At 49.3% G+C, this 10,820-nt stretch overlaps 2 protein-coding genes across 2 annotated transcripts; one reads left to right on the top strand and one right to left on the bottom strand.

The window, feature by feature from the left end:
* Positions 1 to 262: 262 nt before the first annotated feature.
* KIAA1191 (KIAA1191 ortholog) lies at positions 263 to 2,999 on the top strand (the record flags this gene model as incomplete). Its single annotated transcript, XM_010013471.1, has 4 exons — positions 263 to 495; positions 1,781 to 1,887; positions 2,174 to 2,310; positions 2,755 to 2,999. Coding segments are annotated over 4 exons (686 nt in total), but the record flags the coding sequence as incomplete, so codon positions are not given.
* A 2,328-nt stretch (positions 3,000 to 5,327) lies between these two features.
* Positions 5,328 to 10,503, bottom strand: SIMC1 (SUMO-interacting motifs containing 1; the record flags this gene model as incomplete). The annotated part of the gene is made up of 9 exons (XM_010013469.1): positions 5,328 to 5,548; positions 5,754 to 5,838; positions 5,917 to 6,073; positions 6,961 to 7,089; positions 7,560 to 7,739; positions 8,177 to 8,349; positions 8,732 to 8,801; positions 9,358 to 9,578; positions 10,300 to 10,503. Coding segments are annotated over 9 exons (1,440 nt in total), but the record flags the coding sequence as incomplete, so codon positions are not given.
* Positions 10,504 to 10,820: the final 317 nt, after the last annotated feature.

The following is a 10,820-nucleotide window of genomic DNA, read 5'->3' as shown; positions in this document are numbered from 1 at the left end:
AAAAAAAAACAACAAACCCTTAAACCTAAAGAGCCACTTCAAATGACCAGCGTATTGGGATTTTGCAGACTTAGGAAGTGATTAGGAGTGATGCAGCTTCTTAGGCAAGGTGGATATAATTACAGGTGTTGTATCTGTAATGCATCTGGTGATCTGGGACAAATCACTGTTCATCTGACTTAGCCCTATGACTCAGGACAGTTTTCAAGTCGATCTTACAAGCTTCATCTTGCTGCCTCTATCAACTCATCACAATGTGTAGGTACAAATTATGACAAAAGCCTTGCATTTGGTTGCTTAACTTGCCTTTATTTGCTTGAACTGCTTGTTGTGGCATTTGTGTGTGAATATGTGCTTTTGTCTGTTCCAGAGCAGACTCAGGAGAGCATCCAGCGCTTTGAGCAGCAGGCAGGGCTGAGGGATGCTGGCTACACCCCCCACAAAGGCCTCACTACCGAGGAGACCAAGTATCACCGAGTGGCTGAGGCAGTCCATGTAAGGCTTGTTTTGCATTGGATTTCTCTGTGTGGGTTGTGTGCTACCTTAACACATCTCGTAGTGGAACTGTTGGAGTATGTTGCTCTCCTTAAACTGCTTCCTCTAAAGGCTTTTAGCTGATTGTGTAGAAAAGGTTATCCACTTACATTTTAGTTAGCATTAGCCTTTATACCTTTGAAACAAACTTTTTTGGATAGTCATATTCCACAGTCATGTCAGACTATCACAGGCATCTTTCAAGTGGGGACATCCTTCCACAGATCCTTGCACAGTATCTAGCTTCTTGCTGTGCCTTTAGTGCCCTGCAGTTGACTGTTGAACTGTTTGTCCCGAGAGAACTTGTAAACCCTCTGTTTGAGGTGGAAGTTAGCAAATGAAATTGGGCTTGCTTCTGACTTCAAATAAAGACAAAGGTCTTGAATTGACATGTTTCTGATGAGCTCAGTTATTCACAATCTTGCAGTTGGAGTTTAATAGTGAACTCTCCAAGTGTACTCCCACAAGGTCAAAGTTTCAGTAACAGTGTTGAACTGCATTAGTGTGGCTTGGATAGGCACAGGAAACATCCTGAGACGCTGCCCAGGATGTGGTTGGTGAACTATAACTGCCCTTCAAGTGACTTCTTCAAAGTTCAGTATGTACTATTGGACTTGCAGTTACCTGGTTTGCGTACACCCAGTTCCTGTTTAGTTTGACTGAGCTCTCCAAATGCAGTTAATTGCAGTGTTCTAGAGCAGTGTTTCTATCCTGTTGTATGGGGTTTACTTCTCAGGGTCTAGTGCTTAGACACCTCCTACCTTCTGTACAAGGTCTGGTCTCACCTTCATTAGAGATCTTGTGGGACTGAAAGCTTTATTGCTCTGAAAAATCCAGGAGACAGATGATTGCTGTGGTATTTTGACTTGCTACCAGGGGCTGAACTGATGTGATGAAGCCAGCTCTGCTACATCTGCAGCTTCCCTGTTAGTGTTGGTGTTGAAGCAGCGCATTACTGTTGTTGCTGCTGAATTGGAGTGAGCTGTAGGTGGTGTTTTACTACTTCTAGCCTGGAGGATGTGTTTTGAGCATAGTGGACTTCCAGAATGCTTAGATCTCGTGGAAAGAGGCTTAAGTATTTTGCAAGTTTGCAAGTACTTTAATGCTGGGTGTGGCTTTGGGTGAAGTGACAAATCCTTAATCACCTGTTATATAAACAACTGCTCAGTATGACAATAAAATTGGCTGTTCCTGATGTATTGTATTTAAGCACTGTTGCTTGTGCATTTCTCTTGCCTCTGAACAGAAGCTAAAAATGCAGAATGGAGAGATGATGAAAGATGACAGACAGACTTCTTCTGCTCAGTCCACTCCAAGCAGCACTCCCCACTCCTCTCCCAGGCATAAAACCAGGTACTCTCTTTCTGACAGACCACTGCCTCCTTTGGTTTCCTGCAGGCTGTTGAGGTGGGAGCTGCTACAAATAACCTTCTTATCCAGTGAGGGACTGAGGGGTGAAATTCAGAGCCTGCTGTGGATTTGTGTTGCTGAACTTGCACATATCTTCATCCTGGGGTGTAACAAACCTATTAAGGTTGTTTAAATTGCAACTGATAACTGCCTGTGAAGTTCCTGGAACAGTGGGGCCACTTAAAGTATTTATTCTCATGTTTTACACACCTCAATGATTTTTCCCTAGGATTTGGTTTAGTCAGGGATCCTCTACTTCTCTAACTGGTCCAGACTTTACTGTGGAAACTGGTGGGGACAAACTGCCATCTGAAAGATGGAGCTTTTTTGGACCCAAAACCATCCAGAAATCCACCAATGATCCAGGTATGTCCTCTAAATTCTCCTGTGCTGCAAGAGCTAGGGGAGAACTGTCACACAACAAACTTGCTGGCTGTTTCTGGAGCCTAATTCTGCTTGCCTTGTTACTTTCTAGGACCACTCTGTGAATGTGCTATTCGTATCATTTCTGTGCTAAGGCAGTGTAGTAAAACCTATACCAAGGATGTGAAAGCAGAAATAACTTGCACTGAGCTGTAGTGGAAGGGCAGGGTGTGAAGGTGGCAGCTTCTCTGCTATCTGGTGGAACCAGAATTGGAAGTGTCAGCCACTGATGTGGGATAAGCTTTAGATGACCTGAAGCTGCTGGGTCTTGCACAGGCTTTCTGCAGTGCTGAGCATCAGTCACACTGTTCATTCCTGGCAGCAGTGGAAAAAGGACTTGGCTCGTTTTCCCAGCTCTTATTTGCTGTGGTTTATTTTCTTTATCAGGAGGATTTACCATCCAGTCCTATAAGGGTGCCCAGAAGCCATCCCCAATGGAGCTGATGCGTGCTCAGGCTACTAGGATGCCAGAGGATCCAGTTACCTTCAAGCCACCCAAAATGGACACTTCAGTCACAGAAGGGAGGAAACAATCTCCACGGTCCCATAATCTCAAACCTCGGGATCTGAACGTGCTGGCTCCCACTGGGTTCTAGGAAGAATGCTTCTGGTGTCTTTAGCATCCTACAGGGTGTCTTTAGGCTCTGCTTCCCTGTCTCATTGTGCTGCAGTAAAATAGGGAAGTCTCCCTTCCAGCTCTTCATTTCATAAAAGGGAACAGTTGTGAATGTCCTCCTAAAGCCAGTCTTGGAAAAACCCCTGCACTAGTACAAAAACAATGTAAACCATCCTGTCTGCTGTGCTGCACCAGTTTGGTCTGCTAGACTGCACTAGCTGTGCTTCCTGGTACACTGCACTGCATTAGAACCTGGAATCCTGTGTTGTGAGACAGTGCTGCATGTGGTGTGCAAGCAGGCTGGCTTGGCTACATGTAGTATGATTGTCTTGTCCTGCTCAGTGCTGAAGTACCCTTGGGAGGACTGTGGTTCTGTGTAGCATGTGCAGAACACCAGCAGAAAACAATGAAAACAATCAAAGCCTAAAAACTGGACCATTAACTGCCAGAAGGAAGTTGCTCTGAGAATGTGGAATGTCAGTTTTAGATGTGGTGCTCCCTTTATCCAGTGTGACCTTACAGTTCAACACCTCATAATTCCTTGTCCTTGGATTTTATTTTTGTAAGGAAGAGTGATCTTTCTAAGATGCAATTACTGGAAAGACAGGGAGTAGAATCTAGTGGGGCTTGGCAATAATGAGGAAGAATTGCTTCTCTTCCAACTCTTCATGTTCTTCCAAAAGGGTGGAAATGACCAGAGCTGGTTTGGCTTGAACTGAGTAATCTTCCTCTCTTCTTTCTGTGAAACACCACTGACCTGCAGATGTTCTGGCAATCTGGCTGCTGCTTGATTTGTTTGCTGTGTTTCCCCCCCCCCCCCCAGCATCTTTTATCTGAATTGTGTAGATTTGAGACGCTTCTCAATTAGGTTTTTTGCTTCATCAGCATTAAATGCATTTTGCAGGGCTGGGGGAGCACTGAGGGCAGATCAAGGCTAAACATTCCTCCCTGCTGTGGTACAGCTGTATGTAAATTCTGGTCTAGTTAGCACCAGCTACTGGGAACAGCCAGTGCTTGCTTTCCTGAGAAGTGGAAGGAACTCCTGGCTACCATCTAATCCCTTAAGCATTAGGGGTAGTGCTGGTCTAATCTTCACCTGTCCTGTAGCAAATGGGTCTCCTCTTGATCTCATGATTGTGTTGCAGAGCTGCCTTAGCCAGCAGCTGGCTTTCCACAGTGGTGAGGTGGCAGCAGCAGCCTTGCATCTGGTACTGGTATGATACCAGGGCATCATACAGAGGTTACTTAACAGTTGGCAACTGTTGAGCTCTGGGGTTTCTTCCTCCTTAAACATTTCCCCTGGAGGGTGAGGCAAGGATGGCTCGCTTGGCTGCTGTCTGCTCTGAAGAAGCATGTTTTGTGGCTCTGGTTCCTCTCAAGCTTCAGCAGCACTACTGATGATGTGTTGTGTTGAAAGTCTCTCACCCAACCAAGCAGTTCTTACTGTCACCAGTCATTTGCACCTTGGCAATCAGTCTCATTTGACATTAATTTATTTGTTGTCTGTATTCATGTCTCTAATGTGTATGATTTTTGTTACAAGAAAAATAAAAATCCTTGTGAATGGAGGCCCAGAAGCTCTACCAGAGTACCACTCCCAAGCTCCATTGCCTCTGAATGGCCTCTGACTGCCTATAGAAGTGCCTAATTGCTCTCCGACTTCAGCTCTGATTTGAGCTGATGGCAATGGATTTGAATTCTGTATTCATCTTCATAACATGCATGTTTGCCTGCACTGCAGACACTTTGGTGTTCTGGAAGAGTCCAAGTCTTTTTCAGTTGATGCTGCTGTCCAGTCCTCCCTGTTGACATGCTGATCCCCTTGGGCAAAGTCATGTAGATTGATTTGGAGCAGAAATGTTCCTCTCCTAATGCCTGACCAGTGTGGCTTGGGGATCCCTGCACTGGAAGTGCCCTCACTGCACCCATGCTTGGTAATTTTTTTTAATACCATATTTTCCTGAATATTGAATGGTATTTTGGCATTTTGCTTGCTGTGCAAACTATTGTCAAAGTTACACCTGCATTAGTCTAATGCTGTCCCAAAGTACAGCTGACAGAGCTCTGCACTTCCTTTGGGAGGGCTGGCACCAAGATAACAGTCTCAGCACATAGAAAAATAATTTATTTTTTAAAGTGTACAGAGTGCTTGGTAAAACTGCAGAATGAGGAAAATTTGAAAGGAAACTGAGACCATGTAAACCAGACACTTTTTTTCCCACCCCCCCCAAGAAATGTATAACCAAATTCATGATGTACAACACCTGAGACTGCAGCAAGAGATGGGGTTTTATAGAGGAAGCATGAAGTTCTTTGTGCCCACCTGCTGCAGTGGATGTCTCCATCAGGTAGCGGTGATAATGAGGAGTAGCTCCTGAAGCATGCCCAGTTTCTCCATGATCTGCAGAGGAAAAGGCTCCCCCAGAACCTGCTGCATTCGGCTGATGAAGTCCTCTATCTTCAGGCGGATGTCCAGGTGGCCAATGTCGTCGCTGTCCTGGAGCTTGGGCTTGGCTTTCTGAATGATCAAATCCACCCGGTCAGTGAGTGAGCTCCGCAAGTGCTCTGCAAGAAGAAATGCTGGTGGGGAGAGGTAACACAATGGGTTGCCTGACCCATTTAGGGTCCTGGGGAATGGAAGCATGTTATCTTTCTAAGACTCAGTAGCCATGAATTCAAGAATGATGAGAAATGAAGAGAAGGGTACTTTGGCTGTTCTGCTGTAGCCTCTTGATGAGATCACTTATTAATGCCAAAACAGGTTGCTTACCCAGTATTACGTTTTGGTAACTCAGCAGCAGCAAACTCAAGTACTCCAGCATCTCATCCCATTTTTGCCATGTTGCTGTTTCATCCTATGACAGAAGACAGTATTTGATTATTAGAAGAGGTTTCCTTAGGACAAAAGACAAAGTAGAGGTTGGACTAAATACCTGGTACTGCAGCAGCACAGAGGAGTGGCTCAGGAAATAAAGGATCTTGGCCAGAGACAAAGGCAAGGTTGTAGGCACATGACAGCTATGCTGGAACAACAGCTCTAGCAGTTTGCAGCGCAGGAGCTGGCTCCCCATGGTATTTAGGAAAGCTTCCCTGGAAGACAAAAGGGATTTGCTTCAGGAGAGAAGCCTGACCAGGGACAACTGCTTCAGCATGGTGTCATGCTGGTGCTGATCCAGTGCAGGTGTGGGATGACTGCAGGGGCTGCCCAGCAGTGCAGTGGAAGGAAAACTACCAGATGTGATAGAGAACTTCATTATGCCTTATGTTTATGTCCTTAGGTCTGACCTGTGGCCATTCAAGGTTGCTATGGTCTGTCAAGCAGCTTAGCTGCTTCACTTCACCCTGCCCAGCAGCCCATGCAGTAGTTGACTTGCAGGGAGCACAGCCAAGCGAGTGAGATATGGCCAGCCAGATCTAGGATGTATGACCTGGGTGGAATGATAGCTTGGTTAGTCCGTTTGGCTTGACTGTGCACTCAGAGTTCTGTTTGCTGGGGGTTGCAGACATGGGTTTGAAATGTCTGTGGGTCTCGTGTCTACACAGAGGCTGTCAGGGCCCTGTGCTTTGGCTTCAGATACTGCACTTCTTAGAGAAGCAACCAAAAGGATGCCAAGGCAAAGCTGTAGGAACTCATATTTCTGATGAGCTACCCAGTTGCCCCTGGGAATCAGTGATGTGCATGCCAGTACTTGGCTGTACTGATGCAAAGTGCTGCTTTTCAGACCCTCTTTACAGTTTAAGATCCTGCAACTTCAGCAAGTGGGAGAATCAACTGTTCTCAGCAACACACCAGCTGGGTAGGTGTGTACAGCTGGTGGTGGTATATCTCCATGGGAGATACAAGCTTTATCTGGCTGGGTCATAAAGAAGCCTGTCTTTCTATACCCTGTGGTACTTCGTGCATCCAGACTTGGATGTAAATTAGGAATAAGCCTATTGTTCACACAGGCAGATGCTGCCTTGCACCTTTGCCTCACCTTTGGCTCCTCAAGGGAATATTCAGTATAAATGGGAATATCACATCTGCGATCTTACAGGAGCTGCAGTTGGGAGATTTGTCCACTTCCACTGCAATGGACAACATCCGCTGGAGCAGGAGCATCACCCTGGGTTAGAGAAACAGTCAACACTAGAGATGCTTGGCTTGCAAAGTAAAGCAGTGGGGATTGCACCTACTCAGCCTCATGCATTGCAGTGAGAGATGCAGGGGAATGTCCAGGCTAGATTTGATGTCTCGTGGTGGCTTTTGGATCCGATGCTCCTAGAATTGGAGCTAATCCCCACATGGGCCCTTGGGAGGTCTCAGTGGCTGTACTTGAGTGTGGAGGAGCAGCCTGAGCTGTGGGCCAAGAGCTCCAGCCTTATGCTACGTGCAAGAGGAACATGCTTACTGAGCCAGTTATTGACTACATGAGAAAGTCTGTTGCTTGCCTAGTCTATGTCTGCCTAAGAAAGAACCAGCAAAACTGGTCACAGGTACAGCCTGGCTTGCCTGGTCTGACAGGGAGAGATCTGGCTTCTCCCTGGCTTTGGCCCCATGATAATGCCAGCAGGGAGTCAGGACTTTGGGGCTTACTTCTGGGTGAAGAAAGCTGGTGGAGCCACCTCTGTCTGGTCAGTGCTGGCCAACCATGGTGTAGATGAGCTGTGTTTGCCCCTTGCTTCTGCTGAAGATGATGTAGTTTCTTGTGGCTGCTCCTGGGGCTGCGGCAAACCGACTCCTGTAACTGTTTTGACCAACCATTCAACCACCTCCCTGGAACAGAAACAGGAACTTCAGTGGGGATGGGCCCAGTTCTGTTGTGTTCTGACCTCCAGATCCACTTGGAGTTTGAGGAAAGACCCCCAAGGATGAAGAATATGCTTGGACAGGCTAGGGAGTAGCTCTGCTGAGCAGTGGATTTATGCGCTTGTTAATAGGACTGCCTACATCTCAGTTCTGTCCTGAGCAGTGCGAATCTGACACCATTCCCAGGAAAAGCCTGCTAGATTGCAGCTGGAAATGCCTCGCAGCATCTCTGGTGGCTTGCTTTTATAAACCTGCTCCTATTCTTTATGCTTGGGCTCTACACTTCCCTTTGTCTCCCTCTCCTGGAAGGTCTGAAAGTCTGACCTGGAGTCTCAACAAGTTTTCCCTGAGCCCTGCCTCTCAGCATCTGGTTAGAAAACAGGGGAGGAGGAGGTGTCCCTTACTTGACGTTGTTGAAGCACATGTCACACGAAAGCACTTTCTTGGCAATTGACTTCTGCAGCAGGCGCAACCTCAGGTTCTGCTGGAAGTCGTCCTCCAGGGTCTGCACCACGTACTGCAGGAAGAGGAGCTGGCCAGGGGGCTTCTCCTGAGGGTAGATGGAGACAGTATGAGCCTGGTGGAGCCACAGGGTGAGAAGCACCAGGGAATTTGGCTGTTTTGGTAATGGGCACATGAATGAGGAGTCGCTTCAGGAGGGGCTGTCTTCCTCAGGCAATGCCCTAGGGGCCTTGCTGGATCTATTCTACAGTTGCACTAGGGCTGTGACCCAGAGGCTTTACCTGTTGCTCTGCCTTCTGCAGATGAGAGCTGTGCAGCAGGTTAGGGAGCACTAAATGAGATAAATGTGGGATACCCAACTGGCAGTTGCTGCCCTCAGCAGCTGCAAATCATTCTGGAGCAGAGCATGGCCATGTGAAGCCCTGGGGAAATATTTACCCTCAGGCACTGTATACTGGATGATCCCTGCTCAATGTGACGCATGTGGTGCCAAGTACCTTGTCCTCCATGATGCATTTCAGCAGCGTCCAGTCCCATCCTACTGTGGCGGCATTGGCTGGATGGAGCCTGCAAGGACAGCACTGTCCATTTGAGCTGAACTGCCCATCTGAACCTCCTGCCAGGAGGCACAGCAGCCCCTGGCCCTTCCCAGCCCTGCTTCCTTAGGGGCCTGCCCTGCTTACTCCTCTCCAGCTTTACCTTGTCCCTTCCTCCTCCCCTGACCACATTAATTTTCTGGAAGCACCTGACTGGAGGTGTACTCCATGGGGAGTCCCATGGCCCTGTGGCTTCACAAAACATTGTGCTTCTCTGTGGGATCCCTGAGTGCAGCGGAGGGAACCGCTCCAGCCATGGCCCCTGCTGCAGCCCAGGGAAGGTGTTTCTGCCATGTCACAGCAGTGAAGAATGAGATCTGCACTTCAGGAACAAGGCAAACACACTCCTCTGCTGTCTGGTGCCACAGGCTGTCCCTGACCCACCTTTCAGACAGCTTGGGATGTGCCTGTGCTTATAACAGGAGGATCATCTTGGGTTATAGAGAAATTGCTCCCTCTTCCGTGGGTGAGGACCACAGAGAATAACCTAGCCAGCCCCAGGGCACCGTGGCAAAGGGAACACGTACATTTGGATCTTCATCAGCAGCATGTAGGTGTCCTTCAGGATCTCTCCTCTGTGGGGGTTCAACAGGATCTGTCTGATCAAGTAGGAGATGATTTCTTTTGGGGGACAGTGCTCGTAGGAGATGAACTCATTCAGGAAATGCAAGGTGGCCTCCACGAAGTTCTCCTCCATGGTGTTGTGCACCATGCTCAGCTTCCCGCTGGGCATGAGCTCAGGTTTCTGCTGTGTACAAGGCAAGGCAATGGGTGAAAGCCAGCTCCCCCTGACACAGGGGAACCCAGCTGTAACCTGGGGCCCACTGTGAAGGGAACTGCAACAACCAGAGATCCCAGGTGCCTGGCAAAGCTTCTACCGAAAGGAGAAGCAGAGCAGGGGCTGCCCCTGCTCCATCCTCCATCACCTCCATTACCTGCTGTGTTTCCCTTTTGGGTGTTACGCCTTGGAGGAAGAGGTGCTGGACTCCACTCCTCCTGAAATAATGCAGTTTGTTCAGCCAGGCCTTGTTTTCAGCCTTGGTCCTGGCTGGAGTCACTTGTGGGATTGCTTTGTGTGGCCGTAAGTCACTTGCTTCCAGCAAAGGCCCTTGGGCCTTCCCTGGGGTTGTGGGGAGGGGTGGGACAGGGCTCAGCCTCGGGGGAAGCTCCCTTTGTTGGCAGATAGGGGGAGCCTCTTCCTCAGGGCCACTGGCTTTCCAGCTATTGCTGCTGTCCAGGCTGGAGGGGGACAGGGACAGCAGGTCTGAGTCCAGCTGCATGCTGGCCAGGGAGCCCAAGTCACTGTTAAAAGTTGTAGTGCTGCAGTTCTGCTCTGGGCTGCTGGAGGAGCTGCTGGGGGTGGGAGAGAAGCAGCTACAGTTCTTTGTGCTTTCCGCTGTGTCCATGGTGGCACTGTGCTCCATGGGTGTGCTGTGACAGAGCGCTGCAGGGCTCGGCTCTGCCCTTGCCTCTGTTTCTTGCTTCAGGGTGGAGTAGAGCCACGGGTAGAACACGTGCACTGCTGGGGAAACAGGCACCTGCCTGGGGTCCTGGTCAGCCTGGCCGCTGCTATGGGGAGGGCTGCGTGTGTCCTCTGTCAGGTCGATGATGGTGAGGCTCCTCCATGGCGATGCGTCTGTGCTCATGTCCTCGCAGGTCAGATCGATGATCTCCTGTGGGGATAGAGGAGACAGCACTGTCAGTGTGCCTTGGTTCTCCCCTGCCAGGGAGCGCTGTCACCCCAGCCCAAGGAGGAAAAGGGGCACACCAGCAGATAAACCAGAGGCAAAGACCCCACTGCCTGGCTGAGGGGAGGGGGCAGTGTGTGGGGTGGATGCCTCAGGTGAGGGGGGCGATGGCCGTTACAGCCAGGGGCTGGACCCCTCCCTGGGGCGCAGGTGAGGGGACCAAGGCTGGGGACCAGGGTCCTCCTGGGGAGACATGGCCAAGGGGGCTGGGACCCCGCAGGGACACACTTGGAGACCAGGGC

The sequence above is a fragment of the Nestor notabilis genome, unplaced genomic scaffold (genome assembly GCF_000696875.1).
Source record: "Nestor notabilis isolate BGI_N333 unplaced genomic scaffold, ASM69687v1 scaffold22394, whole genome shotgun sequence".
Taxonomy (NCBI): domain Eukaryota; kingdom Metazoa; phylum Chordata; class Aves; order Psittaciformes; family Psittacidae; genus Nestor; species Nestor notabilis.
Note: the sequence above shows the minus strand (reverse complement) of the source record. Positions and strands in the feature narration are given on the sequence as shown.